At 45.3% G+C, this 26,145-nt stretch overlaps 1 protein-coding gene across 1 annotated transcript in view; it reads left to right on the top strand.

Annotated features, from left to right (window-relative positions):
- Positions 1 to 212: 212 nt before the first annotated feature.
- TES (testin LIM domain protein) overlaps positions 213 to 26,145 on the top strand; it is a 52,027-nt gene continuing 26,094 nt past the window's right edge. Inside the window, exons 1-2 of the mRNA XM_006265776.4 lie at positions 213 to 322; positions 25,794 to 25,879. Coding sequence (XP_006265838.1) covers positions 296 to 322; positions 25,794 to 25,879 — 113 coding nt within the window. The 5' untranslated portion in view covers positions 213 to 295. The remainder of the gene's footprint in view (positions 323 to 25,793; positions 25,880 to 26,145) is intronic.

The following is a 26,145-nucleotide window of genomic DNA, read 5'->3' as shown; positions in this document are numbered from 1 at the left end:
GCCCCGAGCACACGCACCGCTCCGACTGAGGCTGCAGTCCCCGCGCCTCGCACCAGCTTGGCCCCCGGCCGCGGCACGGGCGGACGCCAGCACCAGGGGCCGGGCGGGCCCACAGCGCGCGGCAAGGTAGCGGGCGGCGGCGGCGATTGGCTGGCGGGAGTCCGGGTGCTGCGCCGCCATTGGCTGCTGCGCTGCCTTTGTTCCGCACCAGCCAGTGCCGCGGGGTAGCGGAAGTTTGAGCGCGGGGCCGGGGAGTCGCAGCCGCAGTCGCTGGGCGTAGGCTCCGCTGCCGGCCATGGAGCTGGAGGGCAAAGTGCGGAAGGTGAGTGAGCAGGGCCGGGGGGCGGCAGCGCGGGGGCAGCGCACGCACTCGCTGCCTCCCCCGGAAAGTTTCCCCGCAGTCCCGGGGGTGGAGGGGGCCTGCGGCCGCGCTCAGCCGGGAGCGCCTCTCCTGCGGAGCGCCGGCGGCGCTAAGGAGTCCTGTGACAGCCTCTGCGCAGGCACCTCTCCACTTCCTCGTCCTCCCCCGCGGTGCTTGTTGTGCAGGAATTGGGAGGAGGAGGGGTGTATATGTGTCCGGTTATGACCTAGTGAGTGGGCGCAGAGGGGTCACGAGGCGTCTCTCCGGCACCAGCACTTAGCCTCTAAGGTGCTTTGCTTCCCTGGCTCCTCTCAGCCTAGGGGTTCAGAGATGGCTCCTGGGAGGGAGAAGCTGGCGGGTACCTGAGGGGCAGGGTCCTTGCCATCCCCGATGCCCCCACTGCCAGCGAGGCAGGTGTGGTGCCGCAGGGACCGGATTCTGGATGCTCCTTTAAATGGCTTCTGGCCTGGCTTTCAAAGGGACGTTGCAGTAAATAAAAGCTTCTTCTGATTGCTTTAGCCAGAGATCAGTTTGACAGGTTCAGACAGTGCCTTGCATTAAACCATAAACAGTTCTCTTAAAATTTTGGCTCTAGAAGTAATGGCTTTGTGCAGGGTTGTGGATGCTGTGCGTTCTTGTGGCTTGTCTTGTCACTGTGAACAGCAGTTAATAAGTCATTTTTTTTAAATTTATTTCAGGTCCAAATCTGCTTACTTTTTTGCTAAGAAGTCTCTTATAGGCTAATTATTTCTAGCCATTTAAGGCATGATGGGAAGCTAAGTCAGATACGAAGAAGACTAACAGCATACTGGGCTGTATTAGTAGTAGCTTTGCCAGCAGATTAAGGGAAGTGAACGGAGAGGATGTGGACAAATTGCAAAGAGAATCTGGCAGAGGGCACTGAAAACTGTTAGGGGGCTGGGGCATGTGACTTCTGAGGAAAGGCTGAGGGTTTATTTAGTCTGCAGAAGAGAAGACTGAAAGAGGATTTAATAACAGCCTTAAAGTACCTAAAGGGTGGTACCAAAAAAGATGGATCTAGGCTGTTCTCTGGTGGCAGATGACAGAAAAAGGAGCAACTGTCTCAAGTTGCAGAAAGGGAAGTTCAGGTTGGATATTAAGGAAAACTTCCTTCAGGACTAGGAGGGTAGCCAAGCACTGGAACAGGCTGGCCCCAGGGAGGTTGTGGAATGTCCGTCATTAAAAGCTGCTAAGACCCAGCTAGACAGAACCTTGTCTGGGATGATATAGTTGGGGATGGTCCTGTTTTGAGGTGGGGGGTTGGAGTAGATCGGTGTTTCTCAACCCACAGGTTGCAACCCAAAAGTGGGTTGCAAGAACATGTGAAAGGGTCGTGAACAAACTTTAAAAATGGATCAGGGCAGACAAGGTTATGTGGGTGAATCTGATATCTTTTTAGTAGACCAACTTTAGTTGGGGGGGAGGGGGGGGATTTTAGCAAGCTTTGGGGTTTAAAAACCCTTCATCAGGCTGAGGAAGCCTCTGCAGTTGGTGTGTGCTCTTCCTGGATGGACTGAATAGTAAAGAAGCCAGAGGCTGGGCTGATATGCATGCAAGACAGGCAGTCAGTGAAGATATAAACTGAAGAGTCGGACTTGATGGGGGTCGGACTCGATGATCTATTGAGGTCCCTTCCGACCCTAACATCTATGAGTCGATGGCTGAAAGACGGGGGGGGGGGGGGGGGGGAGGGCGGGAGGGAGAAAAGGGGAATGAATGTAGTAGTTAAATACTGGAGAGGTGCCTAGGAAATAGATTCTCCTTTTAAAGGAGAAAAACATAGGAAACCCTGGCACTTCCCTTACAGGCTGGCAGAGCTTCAGCCTGTGAGGGGCTGCCCCCCCCCCCAACCCACACTGGGAGGCTGGGGGCAGGAGGCAGTGGGTCAGGACTGGCCATTGATGTTTACAAATAGGTCCTGAAACAGAAGTTTGAGAACCACTGGACTAGATGACCTCCTGAGGTCCCTTCCAACCCTAACTTTCTATGGTTCTGTGATGGTACTAAGATGATGTGGGGGTAAAAATTCTACCTATGTGAGCGTGTATGTGATCTCTTAAAAATACTTGCTTAGTCCTTTAGTTTTACTAGAAACTAACAAAAATGTGGAGTGGGGTTTTTTTTGGTGACTAACCATGTAGCTGAGAGGAGAAGTTTAAAACCTTCAAGTCTGGCCTACTTCGTGCCTGAAAGCATGTTGAACATTTCTTACTGAGCTAACTGTATAGAGATTGCCAAAAAAAACCCTTGTTTGTCACACATTTCTTGAATCATCATCGTCATCATCATCATCAGGGCCATCCCTAGGGGAGGCAAATCGGGGCGACTGTCCTGGGCCCCATGCTTTGGGGAGGCCCCATGAAGCAGGGCAGAGCGGCTGCAGCAACTCTGTGCTGCTGCCAGCTTCTTCGCATCCCCCGTACCCTGCTCAGGTTATCTCTGCTCATCGTGACTACCACCCTACTAAAATGTGCAAAGTCATTGGCACATGGTCAACTATTGGTTAACAACTCATGAATCCTAAAGTAACCAAGTTTCAGGGAGCAAAGGCCAGGACTGTGCCCCAGATAACTGAGAAATAGGAGTCATGGAATTGATGGCAGCTAATCAATTTTGGAGCCTCATGCATTCTTACTCTCTGCAGACAGCAGCCCTGATCAGCAGGGATCATGGTTTTCTCTGTTTTAAGCGTCACAAATTCTCTGACTTAAAAATCATAACTTTTCCAATTAAAACCCCAAAATCCATGTTTTTCCATGATTAAAATGAAATGCTGCTCTGTTAAACACAATGTTTTATTGATATATTTACAATTTTAAAACAATTTGGAAGCCTACCAGCACCTCAATCACTATAATAAAATAAATTCTAAATACCTATATATTTTTGGTGCTTCATTTTGGGTTTTTTATCCTGGAAAATTGAAGCTCACCCTGTCCCCTTCACTCACCAGGACACAGAGCCAGCTGAGGCTGCCACCCCCCCCACTGCTTTGTGGCTCTGAGCAGCCTTGATGCGGAGTGGGGTGGAACCTGCCCACTGCAGGCTTCAGGCTCACCACCCTGTCCTGCTGTGTTGGATCCTGCCCACTGGGCTACTAAGGCCTGTGGGGGCGGGGGCAGCAGGCGGTCTGCATTTGCGCCCACCCTCTGCACACCCTGAACCCACCACCTTGGATGAGCAGCCCACTGCTCTGTCCGCTCCCTGCCTGGGCCCTGCAGCCACGCATTCTGGGCCCCAAGCTTCATGTGCTGCCCCAGCCCCAGCCCTGCCCAATCCCCTCCCTCCCTCACTAGGGAGGGGCCTCAATTTCCCCCACCACCAGACTTACCTTTGGGGACCTGTGGGAGCTGTTGTCCAGGCTGTCTGGCAGCCATGTGTATCTGCACTTGTATTTATGGTGCCTCCAGCTGATAGCCCTCCTCCCACTCCCCCCAGCCCCTTGCAGGCTGGATCTCTGCCAACCTGCCAAGGGAAACCCGGTTTCCCATGGTTTTCTCCTTTTGAAGGAGAAGATCGCCCCCCCCCTTTTTTTTTTCCCCTCCTTAAAATTAGAAAATCTGGGTTTTACCGCACTTTTCCATGGCAAATGGAAAACCCAGATTGCTTCATGTTACCCCTCTGGGACCAGTTCTTCAAATTTGGTACAAGTCACCTTTTGTGGATACTGAATTTGGTACCATCTCAGAAAATCCAGGACAGGATTCCTTATAAATTATTACTCCAACTTTCTATATCTTGCCCTTGTGTAGTGTTATAATCTGTATGTTTAAAAAAAAAAATAAAACCTGCCATTACTTGTTACAACTGAGGGATTAGGGCCTGTGGGAAAGTATTTGAGAACAAGGTGCACATAGTAGCTTGTAATTGGTAAAAATGAACTCATAGAATCATAGAAGTAGGGTCAGAAGGGACATTGTAGATCTTCAAATCCAACCCCCTGCCTGGGCAGGAGGAAAACTGGGCTTAATTGACCCCGGTCAGGTAGGCATCAAGCCGCTTCTTAAAGACCCCCAGGGTAGGAGCCAGCACCACTTCCCTTGGAAGTTGGTTCCAGATCCTAGCCACCCTGACTGTGAAGTAGTTCCTACAGATGTCTAATCTAAACCTACTCTCCAACAACTTGTGGCTGTTATTCCTTGTTATCCTGGGGGGTGCTAGGGGAAACAAGGTCTCCCCCAAACCCTTCTGGTCCCCCCTAGTGAGTTTATAAATGGTCACCAGTTTCCCCCCTCAGCCTTCTCTTGTGAAGGCTGAACAGGTTCAGGTTCCATAGCCTCTCATTGTAGGGTCTGCCCTGCTGTCCCTGGATTATGCGGGTGGCCCTCCTCTGGACCCTCTCAATGTTGTCCACATCCCTCTTGAAGTGGGGTGCCCAGAACTCATTTGAATAGAACTAACAATGGACTCAATGATCTTCCAAGTTCCCTTCCTGCCTTACAATCTAGGAAACAAAATCTCTTATACTCCTGTACAAAATTTAGGTCCTAGTGTTCCCTGAGAAATTACCTCATCTTTGTAAATGAGATGGGGGAACCAGGGAGACTGGCGTGAAGACTGCAGATTTACAGTGTTTTGATATTTTAGAAAATCGGATCTGAAAGCATATAGGTGTTATCAATTTCTTCTTTCCCTTGAGTCAGTCATGGTTTGAGCAGATTTGCCATGGCTGAACATCTGCTTTGAATCATACAGTAGGTCATGGAAATAGTCAAATGTAATATTATGACACAATGGCTTCTCTGTTTGACCTATCTTGTGTTTTTAGCCAACTTTCATCTTTTTCTCTCCTTGTCTCGGCTCCAAAACTAGTCTTTCTTCAAAGATTCTTCTTAATTACCTGATGTCAGACATCCAGACTCAGAACGTGACGCAACAAAAGAATAGCACAGCTGCATCTCTATAAATCAGCCTACTTTCCCTATTGTATTTGAGCTTGTATTTGGTTCCACAAAGAGAATGCAGAGAGATGGAAGACTTCCCCACCCCTGCCCCTGTGAATATTAATAAAGAAGCTCTTTTCTTCCTCAATTTTGTTTTTTGGGGGGGGGTTTCAAACTAGCACAGAGACCATATGTGCTTCTTGAGGGAATAGTTGGTAGTCCTTGACAAATGCGTGGCTTTCAGTTCATCCAGTCACTCTCTTTGACCATATGTGCTGTAGTAAATCACCAGCCCTTGCCATCCAACTGCTTTCTTCTTCCTCTGTCTCCCCCTGGGTGATATAAGAAAAAAGTTTAGTGTTTGGATTTAAATTATTTTACCCTACTATGAGTAACAGCCCACAACAACTTCACCACCACTGTTTCTTTTTTAAATCTTTTTTTCTTTTCTCCTGTTTTTCTCTAAGCCCCTATTTATTTCATACTCTTGGCATTTTTCTCAAACTTCCTTATGCTCTTTTAAAAAAAAAAAAGAAAAAAAAAAAAACCAAGCAAACCTATTTGTCTCCTTATCAGCATCAGTCAAGCTTTACCTCCCAGAGCTAATAAAGCACTCAAAGCATGCCAACAGTGAAGAACTTACTTCTGTTTAGGGAGAAACATGCCCTAACATCAGGTCAGATACCAGTCACTTAAGAAAGGAGGATGTGGTGACCGTAGTTATTTGTACTCCCAAATGTAGTGTGACTGGTGCACACTTTACCAGTTGGGAAGTCGGACCGAGCAAGTGGGGTGTGGCATGAAAACTCCAAAACATACACTGCTGATGGAAACTGGAGAGGGAAAAAGAGACGTCATCCATTCTCAATGTGTGATGGTCCTTTTTTTGCAGCATAATTGCATTTCATTCTCTCTGCTTCTAACAGTGATCAGCCTTCTAACAGGGTACGTCCGGGGTTCTTCCAGATTTTGAATGCAGAGTCCCTGAACTTATAAATCCTTTCTCTGCACATACGTGTTGCCTTTCCTGAAGGCTGATGTTGCCTTGAAATAATTTTGGATAAATTGAGCAGAGGGGTTGTCTGTGTGACTCTTTGAGGTCCCTTCCAGCTGCATCTTTCTATGACGTTTCTGGAAAAAAAATAGGAAAATAGATGGTTTTTGAATTGCTGAATGCTTCAAGCTGGTTCACATAAATCTTTATGGGGATTTACACTGATACGAACCAATCCATGTTTGCATTTGGTTTAGGCATGCTGGTACAACTTGACTGTATATTAGAAAAGCCCAGAGACTCTACTTTGTCTCCAAAAAAAGAACCCTGGGTGCCTATAGATGTGCTCATTTCCATTCTAATTAAAACACTCTAGCGTTGCCTCACTGTCATGTATATTAAGCCCCTACACATTTCAAAACGGCCACAGGGGCACTTTTAGCTAAAGTTCATTTGACAAGGTTTAGCTAAAGATCTTGCAGTCATTTTGAAATGCAATGGGGGGCTAAATACATGTGATAGTGAGCTGTTTTAATTGGAGCAGCTGTCCAGGAACAGCCTTAATTAAAAAGCCCTACCCCTGAGCATGTGTATAGATGGTCCCTGAGACTAAGTGGACAGAGTAGCAACAAAACCACTTCCCTACCCACTGCAACTTCACATTCCTCTTCTTTCTATCAGTAAACAATCACTTTTGTTGGCTGCTTTGTGATCTAAGGAGAAAGTGGTTTTGTAGTTCAGGTATTTTAAGAGCTTTGTAGTAGAGAAGTAGGGGAGCCAGTAGGCCTGCGTGAATAGGGAGGTATTCTATTTGGATTTGGCCCATTCAGAGGACAACAATTTGATTTGCATTGCTGTCCTGAATCAATTTGGCCAAATCGGCTTCGGAAGATTCGGCGCTGATTTGAAGAGATTCAATGATTCGGATCGGCCAGAGAGAGGCAGGCAGCTGGGCGGCTGCAGATTCCCTTGCAGATCTCCGGCTGTGCCTGCCTCTCCTTGGGCAGCGGGAGCCACGGAAAAAGCCCCCATGGCTGCCGTGCCAAGCCCCATCCCCCACCCGGCCCCAGCCTGGTCCCATCACTAAAAAAACAAAGTCCCGCACTCACTGGCTGCAGCAGCGGTGATTGGGGCCTCAGGCTCGTGGCAGAGCCCCCCTGTGGGGCAGCAGGGATTGCCCCTCCCCCCCCCCCCCACACACACACACACACACACACTTGGCACCTGCGCAGCAGCTGTCACATTGCATGGGCACAGCGCAGCTCTGCAGGGCACTGCACACTGTCTGGCAGCTGGGGCCACTGGGGCTGAGCAGTGCCAGGGGCTGGCTGACGGGTGGAGCTGCCCCAGCTCCCAGACACCATGCAGTGCCCTGCCAAGCCATGCTGCACGTATGCAATGCAACAGGTGCCAGGCAGGGGGAGGGAGGTAATCCCTGCTGTCCTCTACTGCCCCACACTGCGTGGGGTGGCTCTGCCATGAGCCCTCAGAGACCCGCAATTGTCGCTTCCAGAGCCGGTGAGTATGGGGCTTTTTTTTTTTAATTGCCAGGGTGCTAGGCTGGGTGGGGGATGGGGCCAGACAGGGCAACCATGGAGGCTTCTCCCGCGGCTCCTCCAGATGTGCCTGCGGCTGCCTCGGCAGGGGGAGCCATGGGGGCTATGCCCTGCTGCTGCTTGCCCAGCCAGCACGGGGGGAGCATGATGCAGGCACAACTCGCTCCGAGCGGCAGCAGACAGAGCCCCCACTCCCAGTACTCTGCCGCTGCTTGCCAGCCAATGCGGAGGGGTGTAAGATGCAGGCACAACAGTGGTAGGAGCAGGGGATATGCCTTGCTGCTGTTTGCCGCCTTCTGCCTGGAGCAAGCCATGATTGCATACTGCCCCGCCCCCCCCACCCCCTCCCGGGCACCCTGTCTGGACAAACAGCAGCAAGGCAGAGCTCCTGCTCCCAGCATTGCCATGTCTGCATAACACACCCACCCACCCACCCACCCCCGGCTGGGCAGCTTGTCCCAGCCCCAATCCCTCCCTACCCCAACAGACTTACTAGCTGGAGGCAGCTGACATCTGTTTCGTCTATGGCCAAATCTCTGAAGCAGCTGAATCTTTTCAGAATCAATTCGGAGCTTTTAATTGGTCTCCTGATTCACTTCGGTCCTTGAATCAGGCCATATCTCCTCTGAATCGAGTTGGCTATGGAAACTTCACACAGCCCTAGGAGCCAGGGCACTAGCATTTCAGGATTAGCCTCTGACTTCTTCATCCTGGTAACTGATTTGCTTCCTTTGCAGTATTTTGTTGAATTATCAAGTTCTTCTTGCTGTCCTTAACTCAGTTGACTACCGGTGGCATTCTATTTGTGTATTCGATTCTCTAATGTAGCCAGCCTACAAGATCAAAAATCATGATGTTTATTTAAAAAAACACACACAGATTACTTTAATGTAGTAATTTGTGTCCTGTTCTAAACTACCCCAGTGTATACCAGACACACAGATGCACTATTACCAAATTGAATTTTCATACTCCACCCTGAAGAAGTATGTACACAAAGGCCTTTGCTTGCTCCCTCCCTCCTTGCCACTTACTAGTTTCCATGAGATTGCAGGGATGCCCACAAATTGGCCTGAAATTGCAAGTAGCACATGCTGGTGAAACTGATTCTGTCCCTCTTGTTGCATCTATAACTTTCTGCAAGTGAACTGTATAAGGCTCCCAAAGAAGCATGCAAAAGAAGAACCTCATGGAAAGGTATAAGGGGGGAAATGTATATTTCTATAGTTGGGTTAAGTAAATCTGATTTCCTTCTAATTATTTACTTTTTCCAAAAAGTACATATGTTATGTAATTCTTTAGTTTTTTCCCCTTAAACCACCTATTTTAGTTCTCACTTATGTAATTCGGTAGCCTTTAAATAAAATTATTTGTCATTGAAATGGGGGAAAATGAAAATTCCTTGATGATTGTACAGTAGAAGTGAAGTTTGAAAGGAATAACACTACTTTAAAACTAGACTTTAAGTATTTCCAGACATTGACCTACATTGTACATAACCGAAATAGTGGCTGGTTTGTTTGAAATCCTGTGTAGGGATACCAGATGACTGAAGAGTTAACACTTCATTAAACCCATTGCGAGAACAAAGGTTCCACTAAATCTGAATTCTGTCACACTGGTGAACTTTGTAAAACGAGTCAGTAGGTCACAGCCCTGTGTAACAAGCCATGCTTTTACAGCATGATCACACGGCTTGCCAGACAGAGGAAGAGACAGCCTGGCAATGACTTCTATTATACTGTACAAGTTTCATGGTACAGTACATGCTTTGTAAAAGCATCTTTCCGATAGATGGGGGGGAGGGATCAGCTTGTGAAAGCACTGCTCTAAAAAGTGGAATGTTTGATTGTGTTTTGCATTTGTAAGATTGAGTGCTAATATACTCCAGTATATTGGAAAGCTGCAGACAGACAAGGAAAAGTTCACAAGTCCATTAGGAGGGGCAGTTGTGAGGTAACACCTAAAGGATATGTAGGAACAAACTCAAGTTATCTGTGTTCTACAAGGTGCAGTTTCAGTTCTTGAAATGCGTTTCCTGTTGGCTTACTACTGCCATGGAAACAGCTGTAATAACAGAGCTGAGCCCTGCCACATCTTCCAGCATATAGGGCTGGACAGCCTTTGGCGCACATACCACAGGAAGCCTGTGTTTGTGGCATGGAGCAGATTAGGAAGGTGCAGGGAGCAGAAAGCAGAGCAGGAGATCATGCATGGGAAGGGGATCAGAATGGCACTTACTACACGGGGCTTAATTTGTGGCATGCCTGCCAAAAAAATTGGCTCCCCGCTGTGTGTAATGAATTGCATGGAAGAGAAAACATACGATTTCTGCTTTGGACTAAAACAAAATTTATCTGTGGGGGGGGAACCTTAGTGTGAGTGTGTATGTATGTATGTGCGCGCATGCACACATGCAGTGATGAAGAAGGGGTGCTTCTCTTTCCAATCACTGTTAATTTAATCTCAGAATAATTGCTTTTCTTCATTTAAGAAAATTAGACATCAGGAAAGGCCTCTGACCAAAATAGGTGCTCCAGACAACCATTCTACTTCCTACCCTCTTCAGAAATGTAATGAAACTATAGTCCTTTTTTTTTCTCTCTCCTCATTTGTCAGCTCAGCAGTGACAGTGGTGCTGAATAAAAGTCTTTCCGTTCATTTGATTTGTGGTTTGACACACAGTAAAGGCTGTGACCAATTGACCTATAATAAAGGCCAGATTCTATTTCACCTATTAGGTGCGTGAGCAAAGTTGCAGGCTGATATGTAATCCTATTCCACCCTGCTTGAGTTCCTGGAAAGTTGTTAATGACAAACATGGATAGTTTTCCTCTTGTTTTTTTGGTGATTTCAGTCTTGATGATCAATGGTGGTGTGTTACAGAAGTAGGTACATTAATAGATTTTTTCAAAGGCTTTGATAGAGTAGAATAAAATTAAATTTAGGTGCTTAAGTCCTCTTAGACGCCTAGTATGTGGAATAGAATCTGGTCCCTGGAGTTTAACTGTAACTCTATAGTGTGCTGTCCAAGTGCTAGCCAAGCCCAGGTCTGCTTAGCATCCAGAATCACTTGAGGGGTATGGTCAGTCTGGGATGATTTGTAGGTTAGTAGAAACTGTTGAAGTGGAAAAACTTGCCATAAGGGACACACCAGAATACTGTCTGTGAATCTATCTATTCATAGATTGTTAAGAATTGGAAGGGACCTTGCAGATCATCGGGTTCAGTGCCCACCCCCCCACCCCCGGCTCTAGACAGGAAGACAACTGGGGTTAAGTGACCCCAGTGAGGTGACTGTCCAGTCTCCTCTTGGAAAAAATCTAGGGTAGGTGACTGTACCACCTCTGAAGGAAATGTATTACACAATCTGGACACCCTGACTGAAGGAGTTTTTCCTAGTATTAAGCCTGAAGTGGCCTTCCAGGAGTTTGTATCCATTGGTCCTGGTCTTCCCTGGGGCTGCCCTAGTGAACAGTTGTTCACCAAGCTCCTGATTCTCTCCTCTGGTTATAGCAGTAAGCCGCTATCAAGTCCCCTCTCAGCCTTCTCTTCTGTAGGCTAAAGGGGCCCAGGTCCCTCAGCCTTTCCTTGTGTGGCTTGCCTTGCAAGTCCCTGATCATCCAAGTGGCTCTTCTCTGGACCCTCTCAAGCTTTTCCACATCTTTATTGAAGTGCAGCGCCCAGAACTGGACGCAGTACTCCAACTGCGGTCTCACCAGTGCTGAGTACATCAGGAGTATCACTTAGTTTTACACAAGATAGATGCCAGCATGTTATGTGCCCTGATGACCACCGCCTCGCACTAATGGCTCATTCATGTGATGGTCAACCATTCTCCTAGGTCCCCTTCAGCTGTGGTGTAAGTCAGGCTGTCACCACCAAGCCTGTATACATATGTTGAGGGTTGTTTGCCCCCAGATGGAGCACTTTACACTTGGCAGTGATAAATTTCATCTGGTTCTGGTCTGCCCAACTCTCGATCCTGTCCATCTCTATAAGGATGGCTGAGGAAAAGAGTATTTTTGTACTGATAAAAGTATTTAGGTCCAAGAACTCTAAAAATCAAAGGAACGGTTCTCTCAGATATGTAGTAATTTTCCAAGGCTTACTAAAGCAACTGTGAAAGGTATTGAAAGGCAAAAAAACTAAATCTATATGTATTCTGCATTGGGATAACTGAAAAGTAGGATGACCATATTTTATGGAGTGCCAGAATAGGGGTGTAAAGTGTTAGAGAGCCAGAGAGGGTGCACCAAACTATCAAATTGAGGGGGATGAGTGTGTATTTAAACAAATGGCCTGGATGTCCCACTGAAAATGGGACCAAAGCAATCACTTGGTCAAATTAAGAGGACCAGGAAAATTATATTTAAAACAGTGCTGTCCTGGTGAAAATGGGGAGTGTACTTGCCCTACTGAGAAGAGGAGAAAGAAACAAGGTATCTTCTTTCCTTGTGTCGCCATAACTCTTACCTGTAACATTAATGTAGCCCTGATGTATACAGCTGGATCTGTGGACTCCTCTCCCCTCCCTTTCCCCCAGCTTTTATCATGGGAAACTCAACTTGTCATTTACAGCGTCAGAAACTACAAGGGTGAGTATATAATTTGACCTCCTAACATAATGTTAACATATTACGATCTCATAACATAAACACGATATAGAACTTCTGGTTAGGCTAGAGTATACTATTTAGCAAGGTTTTCAATATGCTTTAAAGATCTCAGGTGGCAGGCAGTCTACTTCCTCCCTAGGTAAGTTGTTCCAGTGATTATTTACCGACCCTTGCAGTAAGTAAATTGCCTTATTTCAAGCCTGAATTTTGTTGAGCTTCAACTTCCAGCCATTGCATCTTTGTATGCTTTTATCTTAGATCAAAGAGCCGTGTAGGTTAAGTGGCTTTTTCAGCCCTTTCCTAAAGACTGAAATCTTGAAGAGGTTTGACCTTGTACTGACGTTTTTGAAAGATATCAAATGTTACAGAGTAGAACAAACCATGAATATTTTAAGAATCTTCACCTTCCTTCCTGTTTTGCAGTTTAGTGAAGTTCTGGAATAGAAAAAATTCTGGTTAAGAAATTTCTCTTGTTATACCACTACTTTCCCTGTAATTGAATTTGCCAACCACTGAATATTTTTAGAATTTTTGTAAAATGCTACTATAAAAGAAAATCTAGGCAAACCTTTTTTTTATTCTACATTCTCCAGTAATTCTGTGGTAGGGATGCCAAAATTATCTGGCCCCACAGGTCTGGTAAGGGTTGCTGGAGTAGGGCCACCCCCCCCCCGTGCAGTGCCCATGGCACTGGGTCTAGCCTGAACACTGCACACTGAATGCCCCCACAGCATGCAGGCTGGACCTGGTGCTTCAGGCAGCATGGGATGGGGTCAGTCTGGACATGTAGCCCAGGCTGTGCCCTCAACCCTTCCCCCCCACCCCCCCAGTCCCAAAGGCAGCTAACACACAGCCCACGGGCAGCATGTGCCCCCTTCCAACCCCTTGTGCACAGTAAGCTGTGAAGCCAGAGCTGTGTGTAGTACATGGTACTGGACAGGCCACCCTGCACACTTGCTTCAGCATGGGGCACTCCATGCAGTGCATGTCCCTGACCAGCCCAGCCCTGTGCACTTGCTCTGGCCTGGCCTTATCCAGACCAGCCCCAAAGCCAGCACGCAGAGCTGGTCCAGCAAGCCACTGCATACAGCACGTGCCCCAGACTGCCCATCCTATGTTGTTTTGCATGGTTCATGTTCTCGATTCCAGCCCAAGCACTGGGTGCAGTGCATGGGGGTCAGTCTAGCAACCCAAGAACCTGATCATGCGACTCTGGCATTCTCCCACCTCCCTCCTTTATGGTGGGCAGCAGGTATTGCTTACTTTCTTCCTCCCTCCCTACTCCTCTGTGGCAGGTGTGGCTTTCTGGAGGTAAGCTCTCTTCCTCTTCCCCTCCCTCCTTTCTCTCTTCCCTCAAGCATTGGTGGCCACTTCCCTTTCCCTCCTCCCCAATCCCCAGCACAATTACCACCACCAGAGGGGATGCCTATGCCAGCAGACAGGTTGCAGGCACCTAGTGTGCCTTTCTAAAAGGTTGCTAACCCCTGTTCTACTGGATGCAGTCTACTTTGTAAGCCCATAAAGGCTAGGGACAGAAATTGCACACAAACCGATGTAAGCGATCGGAAACTTATTCAAATACATAACGCAACATAAATTCAGTGCACGTAAACCTGTTTCAAAATGGCCAAAACTGATTTAAGATAAATATGAATGGAAACAGTATCAGCCTTAATCGATTTTTAGTTTAAATCAGTATATTGAACTTCTGTCCCAAATCCCACTCCAGATTCAAGTTAGCCACAGTCCCGCAGCCTCCCAGGATGCTTTGCTCCTCCTCTACAATTCCCCCCTCACAGGTGCTGGGCAGGCTAGCCTTGGCCCACTCTTTCTGCTCCAGCTGAGCAGGGAGGCATGCTCTAGCACCCCCCAGCTTCTGACCTGGGCCACTGCAGGCTGCATTTCTGGATTCAAAAATGAATGTTTGTTCACTTGCTTATCAGTTCAATCTACGCAGCTTAGACTAACCTGCAAAGACTGAATCGATTCAGCCTCTGGCTTTTTGACTGTTTGTACTTAGCCAAAGTGTGAAAAAAAAACTAGAATAATTAACAATAATAGTGGTTTGTTTTGTGTGGCTCTTTAGTTTATGTAAACCCCTTGAGCTTCCAAAATAATAGTCTTAAAGATCTGAGCACTGTGTTTGGTAGTAGTACAAATACAGTAAGTCTCAGCTTGCTTCTAGAGTTGTTTGATGAATGCTTTTGTATTGTGTGTTATGACAATGGCTTAATTCCTGTGTCTGTTATGCTAGCTACATTCACATCTACACTATACTTGTCCATTCTGAATAAACACAACTGGTATTCTTTTCTTAACTATTTATTTCTAAAGACTAATAGTCATTAGATTTCTTTTTCTAATGCTATAGGAAAGACTTAATATTTACGTTCTGATTTGCATGAAACATTCTCTAGCTACATTGTATCACAAATGAATTGTTACATTTGGTACATTATCTTATTCCTCTTGTAGGCAACACCTTGATTTATGCTCTTGTCTCTACTGTTATGAACATCTTCACTAATGTTTTTCCTGGCATCTCTTGCTGTTTGCATTTTTTGGCCTCTCTTGCTGTTTGTATTAAATGAACTTTCTCCACAGCTGCTTTTAAGTCTTAATAGTGGTTGGCTTTTTTGTATGTGGTTGTTTTTTTTTTCTTCTTTTTCGCTTTCTCATCTGGCAGCAGATGCCCATTTTCAAATGCCGATTTTTATTTTTCTTGCCTACTGTGAAAACAAGAGCAGGAGATTCTTTTGACGTATTGTTGTCACCATAAGGCACTAATACCTTACGAATTTTGTATAATTCTAAATTATACAAAATTATAATTATATTATACTAGACTGACAGAAATCTGTATGTGCGCAAGAGACTCTTGGATTGAGAGAATAAGAGAGCCAGAGGCGTATCTTTTTACTTTCTTTTCCACATCTATCCATGTTATTAGTTCATACTCAAATCAGATCTTCCATTTTCTATCAAATGCCACACAGTAGCTGTAGCAAAAAGATGCAGTGAACCTCCTCACATGTTTTGAATGCTTTAAGTACTTGTCTGATATTTTTCTTTTAAAAGCAAGGTAAAAGAAACCTCCCAAATACAGGATGCTGAAGACTTTTCATGCTGAATGGTGGGGGGGAAAAAAAAACCTGTTTCCCATTGATGTGACAACTTGTCACATAGGAGCTGCAAGAATGAAAGATTCTGTTTTCATCAGATTGAGAACATGTTGATTAATGATATTTTAGTTTTTCTTTCTGGGACTAGATGCCAGGTTCTAGGATTTTGTGGGAAAAGTGCAGGGGGTTTCTGATGACTCAAAGGTAGCTAGGCAAGTTGGAGCTCATGGATGGAGATTTTTCTACAGGAAGTGTGCCTCGGAGAGAGAGGCATTGCATTAGAAACTCCAGAAATGACAACTTGGGTCATGGTGCCCTTGTTTTAATTCCTACTTCTTCTTTTCCTTTACAATTCACTTGAGAGATGAGTTCTGAATACATAACCCTATGTGGATATAACTTGTTGAGAGCAGGGTAGGAGAACACTCTTCATGGTTACAAAGTATCTTCTCATAGAATTCCAGCAGGAGCTCTTGTCAAATATAGTCATCCCTATTTTAAAACATATCAGTCAAACCAGAAATTTTGACTGTATGTTTAGATCATATTCATAAAACTTAGATTATTTGACCTCCTTTTGTGTCTGATGTTATAAAATCTCATTTTTAATAAACAAAATGAGAACCCATATGGTAGTTAAGAAGGCACATACAGCAATATGTCTATGTCCATATCAATGAGCAGTGCCTTGTCACAAGATAGGAGTAACCATAAATGGGGGGGGGGGGGGGAATCGGGGGGTAGAAAACCCTTGATAGTTCAAGTTTTAGTATGCCAGTAATGTTTGCCGAGGTAGAAGAGTAAGAATGTATCTAAGTTCTGGAAACTTAAATGAGATGTGAATTCCAAACTTCAACTTCTTGGGCTTTTTGCACCTTCATTAGTGATTTTTAGATTTTAGGCCACAGACTGGTCATTGAGATATGACTTGTATCATTTTAATGCAGGGTGTGTGATGTCTTTTTATAGTGAGACATCTGGACAAACACTGGGGAAAAGCATCTACTGTCAGTACTCTTAATTGTATCTCTCTGAAAGTAGAGGACATCAGTTTCCAAGTTACAACACTACTAGAAAATGCAAAAATCACTTAAGACAGGATCTCACAATGTGCTGGATTTGATTTTTAAATCAAACCTGGTATAAAAAGGGTTAGGGAACTAAGGGTATCATTTATTTCAAGTTTCTGCTTAGCTCAAACATTTGTGGTCTAGTTATAAATCCATGATAATCCAGGTTTATAGTTAAAATGCAATGTCTGCTATAATATATCATCCTTATGAACAAACTATTAAATGCTTGCATTTGGCCACTGTGGTTTTAGGGTAGCGGCAAACACTTGCTAAAAGCTTTGTGATATAAAGATGTCTGTTCCTTTCCTGGCTGATTTTTAAAGCATGGGGGGGGGGTTGTTTTTTGGGGGTTTTTTCAGGGGAGGAGGGGGGTAGGTAACACTCACTTAGCTGTGACCATTTAAAATACTTTTACTCTTAAGGGAGTGTTAATCATTGTGCCTGCCTGGTCTTGAGGAGGCATTCCCTAGCTGCCTTGGAGCGTGCACCTGGGCCTGGCTGTAGCGCTTACTCCTGTGATCTCTGAGGGCTCGCATTCTTCCTGAAGGAAACCCTGAAACTCTTGTGCCACAACTTCGGTGTTTCTTCTAGTCTTGAGGTTCCCTCCAGTGGTCCCCTGTGACTCGGTCATGCTCCCTAGCAGGAATTCTTGGGGCTCCACCTCCCCTATACCCCAGCCCTGTGCCAGCCTTCAGGACAGCCGTTTGATCTGTTGGGCTTGCCCTCTAGTGTTGGCTCTTGCACCCTCTTCATCTGCTGGGCCCTTAATGCCCTTACCCAGCTACGGGCATCTTTGGGATGCTAGGCCATCTCCAATGTTCCTTTGTATCTCCCTTAACTGCGTTATAGCCTGTAGTGCCCCTTATCTGCTCTCAACTCGATTGCTGCCCCAGGATCCTGACTTTCATCCAAGCGTCCCTCTGGGCTATTAACTAAAGAACAAGCTAATAAAGAAAAGGGGAGTAGGGCCTCAGTCCATCCCCACTCACGAGCCCGGCGTCTGTGGATCTCAGGGTCCCTTGACACTGTCCTCATCTTTTAGGGGCTCATGAACCCCTCCAAGGAGTCCATCCTCAAGCCCCTTGGTACCGGCTGGCACAGCCTGTGCCTGGTGTGGGGAGCACCTTCACCGTTTGCTTCCAGCTGTGCCTCCCCAGTTGCTCTTTTGCCTCCAGCTTTTATTTCGTCTGGACAGTGTTCAGTGATGACATCATCTGCCCGCGCCACCTTTATCTGTACATAGAGCCGGCTGGTGAACCACGTGGGCGTCTCATCCTGGCGCGGCTCCTTTGTGTCTTCTGACCACGTAACAGGTAAGTTTAGCCTGCCTTCAGGGCTTTCCTTGCAGGGTCAGGTTGTCTCCGCCAAGCCCTGTTGTGGAGAGGGTCTCTTGTGCCCCTGCCTTCGTTCCCCTGGGACAGTCATGAAAGCAGCAAAAAAACAAATTGTCTCAATCACTTTTAATATCTTCCATACTGTCTGTCTCTAAATCGGCATGGGGCATGTTTAAAACACCAGATGTTTTTGGAGAGCTCCACTTTTTTTTTTTTTTTTTTTTTTTTTAAACAGCAGTTGACATTCAGAAACCTTCCTCTGGCAGCATTTCAGTTGACCTATCTAATTTATTCCATAATTCCATTTATGGGAAAATTGATTCCATCCTTTTTCAGACTCCTTATTCTCTCCTTAGGCATATGTTCAGCATAGTTTGTTATTTCTGGATGCACTAACAGCAGACAAGTTTTTGGCAGAAGCAGCAGTGCCATAGGTCTACCACAAACCCTTGTTCCCCAGGGTTGAAGCATGCTCTAAGGGGAGGAGAGGGACTAATTAGTGAAGCAAATTAAATAGTTAAACTGAAGATTCTTCCAGTGCAACAACTGTACCATGTTTGGTCAGCTGCTGAACTAGTCACAAACAACTAGTTCTGTGATCGTCACCAGGCTGTAGTGCTGAAGACAGACTTGTATCAGTATTGCAGGGATATTTCCTGGATAACATGCTCCCAAGTGCAGAGTTCATAAATTAACAGCCAAGCTCAGAAAACATGCTTTTGATGGATCTTTAGCTATTTTGGAAGGTGTGAAAATAATCTCCAATCTGCATTACACAGTTCTGATGATTCATGATCGTGAATTGTAATGAACCACAAAAGCACTGTACACTGGAAAACTTGTCCTGATGCCAGTTGTTCTTGCCACAGGTATTGCCTCTGAATTTTGCTTTTTTGATTGGTTTGTTTGGGGGTTGTTGTATTTTTTTTTTTTTTTTTTTTTGGTAGACCACAACTCATATGTGATAGACCTAACAGTGGTCCTTGTGGCACTTATTAATGCAGTCCAGAATGGGACATTGCAGTGGCATATTATGGGGAACTGATACTGTGACAAAAAAATTTGTGGGTGGTAGAGAATAAACCTCCACAATGCTGTTTTCTACACCCTTTTGTTCTTTTTCTATTCCCACGTCACCACAACTGCCACCATATTTTAAATGCCTGGGACCAGTTATCTTTCCCCACCATTGGCAGGCCAAAGAGCATGATCAAACCTGCCCTGCTAATTTGTTAGCACAGTTCTTTGGTATCTGTTCATTTGTAGGAGTGAAACAGATTCTGCTGTGGAAAGACTGGCTGAAGAGCATGATTAGATGCTATAGCCAATGGTTAGGAACTGTAGGCTGGCCTATCTGAACATCAGTGAGCTCTTTTCTAGGCTTGAGAGAGCACCATGGATGGGTGGGACTTCACTGTTCTGCAGGTGTGGAATGATCAGCAATGGCTGCCAAGCTTGAAGGCACAGTTTCTGCAGGTTTTGGGGGGGGGTTGGTTTTTTTTTTTAATAAAATCAAATCCATCAATCCATGTAGATTCGAGACCAAATAGAGCCAGGAGATACTTTTGGCCGGCATCTGGCCCATGGAGCCATTGCATGTGGATTTGGGGGTGGGGGTTGATCATTTCAAGGGTGGGGAGTCTTTGATCTCTTTGGGTAGCAGGGGCTTTACTGGCACTGTGGGTGCCTAATGGGGAGCAGTGGCAGCCAGGTTCTAATGCCAGCCCCCCTCAGACCCAAGCTGGGTCAATCAGCCTGCCACCAGAAGATGTTGCCAACCCCGAAATAGTCTGTGTTTGAGTTGGTATATCTCTGCTGCCTAGGAAGCTATGCTTTAACAGTGTATACATAAACAATTGCATAGCTTAATATTTTCAAATACTTATTTTACATTGTAGTGTATTAGAAAATGTTGACTGATACATTGCTTATTTACTGCGTAACTACACTTTTGCTAGCGACTTGCCGAGGAGCTGCATTTAAGATACTAACTGAAATATAATTAGGCATGAACACCAGCATTATAAGACTTTATCTTTATTTAATGGAACAACCTTAAATGTCTTTGATGTAAAACTTCTACATAACTTTGAGAACTGCGCCTTCTTTCGCATGAGACCAAAAGGTTTCCCTTGCTTTATGTGGGTTCTGTATATGCAAATTTGCTCTTGTGCAGTAATCTTTTTTTTTTTTAATACCAAAAATTCATTATATGCAACATAAACTTGCTCATATGAGTGTAGTAGAAGCCTATAGTCAGCTACTTTGTGTGGTGCATTGTGGGAATAACGCACACCAAAATAATATTTCCTATGTGGATCTGTGCTTCTTGCTCATTGTCTGTGACACATTTCTGTAGTTGCCGTCCCCATTGTGATAGTAAACACAAGCACAGGGCACTATCTGCTGTTGGGGAGTACCAGAACTGTCTTGTAAAAGTGGTAAAAATGGGTCTGGGGGTCAGTACAGGGGAGGCCTTGGAACATATCCCTGTTTGTTACGTTATAAAATGGGTTCCCTTTATGCAAATTCAAGCTATGTGCAGTTTTCAAGGAATGCATGTGTAGCATGAAGCGAGGGAAACCTGTAGCTGGGTGGACAATCATACCACTAAAATAAAAAAAAAATATAATGGAGTTTATTGGGGTCATAGGCCTTTGTACCAGTGCCAGTTCCTTGCACACAGCCCCTGGTTTTCCTCATCCCTTATCCCCATAAATTTTGAGCCCTTTAGTCAATACATGACATTATCCATCCTAGAGCCGGGGTAAAGTCAGATCTAGAAAGAATCTCATTTCTTGTTAAGGTCTGTAGATTTTCTAGATAGTTTCACATGGTTCAAAACAGAAGCTATCTGTCTCGGAATCTCTTGGTTCCATCCCTTCTGATAAGGTCAGTTGCCTAATCAACCTTTTTTGACAGTTGTGTCACGAATTAGCCAAGTACCCTCTCCAGCCCCCCCAGTGCCAGTCCAGTCCCTTTCCCTTATCTGATCTGCTGGTCATCGTGCTGTTTTCTCTCTCATGCTTCCTGAAAAGGCTGCCGTTTTACCTTTATTCCCTCCTCTGTCTGCCGCTGCATTGTCTGTCTCTCCCCAATTTATTGAGATAAACTTGGCTATTTAAGTGACTGGATCTCTTCAGCCTTTGTTTAAAACAGGATGCTTATTCACTGCATGACAGTTCCATTTTTTTTCCAGTAATGGCTGAAAGTCGACGTGCACCTTCATGTGATGTGATTTAGCGTTGGGTCCTATGTTACTGATTTGTTTGGAGATGTCAACCTAACAGAATGGGTATTGGTTTGCTTTTTGTTTAATTCTTGATGATTAGTTGGTTGGTACAACTAATACCTTGATTCTATAAAGAATTTTTTACTAAAGCCACTAACAGGCATTTACTTAGCAGGGGTTTTTTAACCCTTTTTTGGTTGCTGTACCCCCGGCGGCTGGTGAAGAAGCAGGGAGTCTCCCGGCCGGTTGACGAATGCTGGGGGGGCGGGGAGGGAAAGGACAGGGAAGTCCCCTGCACACAGTGGTACAACCAGAAGTGCCCCTGCTTCTCCACGCTGCTGCTGCATACCCCTTGGGGCCTTCCCAAGTACCCCCAGGGGTATACGTACCCCTAGCTGACAACCCCTGACTTGGAGTATGGTACCTCCTGCCATTGCACCTTTGGTTTTTACAGGTCTCAGAATATGAGGGCCCCAGGATCAAGAAGCCTCTTCCCAGTCCTTGGGTCATCTCCATACTGGGATTTTTTTTTTTTTCTGACATCCCTGATGCATGGGGACCTCAGGGGAGAGGCTCCTTGACTTCCCAAGCACTGGGGATGTCAGAATCACACATGGCTTTTAAAGGTCCAAGGTGCAGTGAGTCCAAGATCAGGAAGACATTCCTGGATGTCAGGTTCTCTGTGCCCTTCTCTCTTTTTCCCTCCCACCTGCCTCTGGGGGCTGGGCAGGGGTCCAGGATCCAAAGACTGGTTCTGCCCCACCAGCCCAATTGGATAGGGGAGACCCATGTCCCAGACCTTGGGGCTCCCTCATACTGAATCCTGACACTCAGCTGCTTGTCAGGGTCTGCCATGGGCCGGTCCCAACTGGCCACGTGTTCAGTTTAAAGAGCAATACAAGTGAGCCCCAAAGTTATTCCACATCATATATGGAATAATATTATAACTTTGTGACTTATTTACTGTATTAACATACCTTAATGAGACTTGAACATGTGTCCAGGTTACTATTTAAAGTGCAGTTTAAACTGCATTTTTATTGAAATCCTAAGAAAGGCCTCTACACCCCATCCTTTTCCTACGTAACTCAGACTAGGGCCCCTGACACGCATCACAATTAAGAGGTGACTATCTCCCCCACCCACACCCAGCAATCTTCAATCAGGATCATGCGTTTTTCCAACTTGCATCATGCCTACAATATTAAAGCTATTTCTGCCAGCATAGTGCATAAAAAATGCATACAACTAACAAATGCTAGATCTCCAAAGATGTCAAGCGTCCTACCTGAAGTCAGAGCCAAGAGTCAAAACCAGAGAGAACCAGCAAAGAAATGCATGTAGGATCAAAAGGAAGAACTTACACCTTTTTTCTAGACAGGGATACTGTGGGCTGGGGCTAGCTTTTAAGGGCTGGAGCAGGTGAGGCCTGTTGCCTGTGGCTTCAGGGGATTGGCAGCTGCCCCTTCCCCCCCCCCAAGAAACACTCAGCTGGGCTGAGGTGAGACAAAATTATTCATCTGCAGAAATGAATTCAGGTTAGCAGTTCCAACCAAAGACAGCTGCCAGAGCAAGCTAGTATGCCGGCACCTAAACATCACTGAATCTTAATTGGTTTGAAATGAGCAAAGAGATTTGAAATCTTCATTTTTTAGGAGAAGTAGGAAAGTAGCTCCAGAGTTCTGAAGGAGAATGTTTAGTTATGGGGCATTAGATCTTGAGGAAGAGTGGTGAGGTTCACACTCTTTCCCCCCCCCCCCCCCCCCCGAAGTGGGGAGGGCAGGCATGCAAGTGTCCAGGTTTGAGACCCCCTTCTATTAACATGGGAAATAAAGCCATAATGCACTGAGCAGAGGCCTCTGTTGCAAGCCTTATGCATTTACATCATTTTCAGTGCCCTAACATCACTCCTGGTACAGAGGACAAAGTATACCATTTATTCAAGGTGTAATGCTCACAAGATAGCCTTCTGGATGCATGGGAGAAATGTAAAGAGCACAGATGAAAAAGGTTTAAGGTTCAGAAGGTGACTGTTCAGATACTAGGAATGTCCTTTTCTGCACACTTAGTTTATCATGTATATTCTGTGTTGGAGGACTTGTATGCCAATTTTTTTTTTTATTTTTTTTTTTTAAATGAGCATTATACTAGACGGAGAAGCAAGCCAGGTGCCGATGTACGATTTGTCATACTGCAGAAGAGCAGCTCCTTTTTAAAAGACATGTTCCAGCATAAGCTATAAAACAATAATTAATTGGAAACTGCTGGCTAACCTCAACTATAAAATGATTAAACAAAACTCTTATGTTACTATTTGAGGCATAAGAATTACCATACCAGAACTGACCAGTGATTACTGTAATCTGATACAGTGGTATATACCAGATGCTTCTCTGGAAGATGGTGTTTTTTGCTTCTCTGGAAGACTACGCTATGGCTGTTCAAGTCCCCACATCAAATATAGGCCTGGTCAGTTGTAGAACACTCTGTCCAAGTATAACAGTATCTTCCCCTGTTATGCATTAATGTTTTTCTATTAAAGTGTGAGGATTGATAGTCACTGCCATTATAACGACAAAACCTGGCTTTATAGGATTGTCTGAATCCTACTTGAATCTGAAATATTCTGTTATGTATTGTGAATGGTCCTGATATGTCACTTACTTTCATTGTATAATTTCCAAATGTACTTGTCCTAATAATTTCACTGAAACCATGTGAATTATAAATATTTCTTAATTGCTTTTTACTATACTATTTCTTACATTCTCTCCTGGTTTTTTCCTTTTTCTAAACTACACAGTAATGAGTCTGTTTAATCTTTCCATGTATGAAATTCTCCATAATAGTTGTTCTCCACCGGAGTGCCATGAGATCTATTTAAGGTTGTGTTAGCACTGTGAGGTGTGCCAACATCTACACATGATTCACAAAATAAACACAGATATTTCAATTAGGAATTCAGATAGTGAAAAACATTCTGACTTGTGGGCTCTCTGAGTTCTTTGCAACAGAAAATTGCTCCTTTTTGCTGTAGTCAAAAAAATAAATAAAATAAAATAAAAGGGAAGGGCTGGCATTTTTCTGAGAGGTAGCTTGAGTCTAACCAGGTTGAAAACCGCTGTTCTATAACATGTATCCAGAAGGGAAGAAGGAATATATCTTTTTCTTGACTCTTAGAAAGAGAAGTTGGTTTTCAGTGCACCATTTGAATGTGCACCCAAAGCAAAAAACTCTAGAGCATATTGCTCCAGAGTTTATTCAGGCATAACACACAAAGCCCAGTCAGAGCAGTACAGATTGGCAGGGGACCTAGGGGGTCACAGGACTGCTCCGATGGAACTCCCCCTGTTGTGGAGCGCCTGACTGGGGCACAAGCTGCCTGCCGGCTAGCCCCACGTGGAAGTACCCTATGCCCCAGCCAGGGCAGTGTCTGCACATGTGCTGCTCCACATGAAGAACCTCTGCAGCAGGTTAGGGCTTATTTGTAAGTCCTATCCTGCTGCGGAAGTTTTTCATTAACTTCATGCATGCTTATAGGGGTGTATGTGTAGATGCTGAGATGTTTACTGTGCAGTAGGGTTATGCAAAGCTTCAGTTGCTGACTTAATTCAGAGGGGATTTGGCATCCGAATCAAATAGGGAGACTGATTTTTTTAAAAAGGGCCGAATCGATCCAAAGCCTCCGAATGTATTCAGAGGAGATTCGAACAGTCCCTGCTCACCGCCGCAGGGAGCTGGACTCGGACTCCATGCTGGCAAGTATGGGGCAGGAGGAGGGGACCATGAGGGGACCCTCACCAGGCCCCATCCTCTGCCTCCTTCCCCCCCCCCCCATCCCCATCTGGCCCCAGTGTCCCGGCGCATTTAAAAAAAAAAAAAAGCCCCGCACTAGCCAGCTGCTGCAGTGGCCATCAGGGCCTCTGGGGGCTTGTCAGAGCCCCGCCCCCATCCCCACCCCCATACAGCGTGGGGCAGTGGGGATCGGCACCCTGCCGGGCAGGAGCTTGTGAGTACAGGGCTCTTTTTGGTGCTGGGTGGGGCAGCCATTGACAGGGCTGGGAGTGCGGGCAGGAGATGGGGCCTTTTCAGTTTAGAGATTTGGTAGTGGCCGAATATCCAAATTAGATTTGGCAGAATCGATTCGGGACAGTGATTTGAATTGCTGTCCCCCAAATCAGCTGAATCCAAAGAGAATACTAGCCACTTCGCACAGGCCTACTGTGTACAGGCCTAGTTAATTAGTCAACTACTCAGTAAATGTCTCATGTAAACATACTCCCTGAGTATTAAACGTGCAAATTAACGCATGTTTGATTTGGTTCCTGCTTGTATCTTACATCTTTTACTATAAGTAACTTAAATCGCACACATCTACAATCTAGAAATCTACTAAGTAACACGATTTTTTTCTTTCTTGTAATGATTGCATTCTTGATTCTGTGACTCAAATTATACTGTTTTCAATTCATCCAGACTTTTACTTGTTGATTAGCGTCTCCAACATCAGATATTACAAGGAGAAAATGGTGGTGATATTAGATGTAACATATAAACTTTATAGAGTGGATAATAACTTTCTTTTTACTTTTAAACAGATGGGCTTAGGCCATGAACAAGGATTTGGTGCTCCATGCTTAAAATGCAAGGATAAATGTGAAGGATTTGAACTACACTTCTGGAGGTAAGGACTGCTAACCTAACCTTAAAATCTGAGACTAGTCCCAGGCTCTTAAGACTATCCACTTTATTTTAAAAATTAAATATTGGGGGTGTTAGTTGTAAATTTCTTAAGTAATGTGTCTTTCTCTCTTTCAGGATCAAGGCTAAGCTTGTAGGCCACAATTATGTAGTAATTTTATATATACTCCTTCTCCCCCCACCATTTCCTTAAATACAAGATGAGGCTTTTCCCCAGAAGGCATGGGGTTGGGGGGGGAAGTCCCTCAT

Source organism: Alligator mississippiensis, chromosome 4, assembly GCF_030867095.1.
Source record: "Alligator mississippiensis isolate rAllMis1 chromosome 4, rAllMis1, whole genome shotgun sequence".
Lineage (NCBI taxonomy): Eukaryota > Metazoa > Chordata > Crocodylia > Alligatoridae > Alligator > Alligator mississippiensis.
This window is presented reverse-complemented; position numbering and strand designations above follow the sequence as displayed.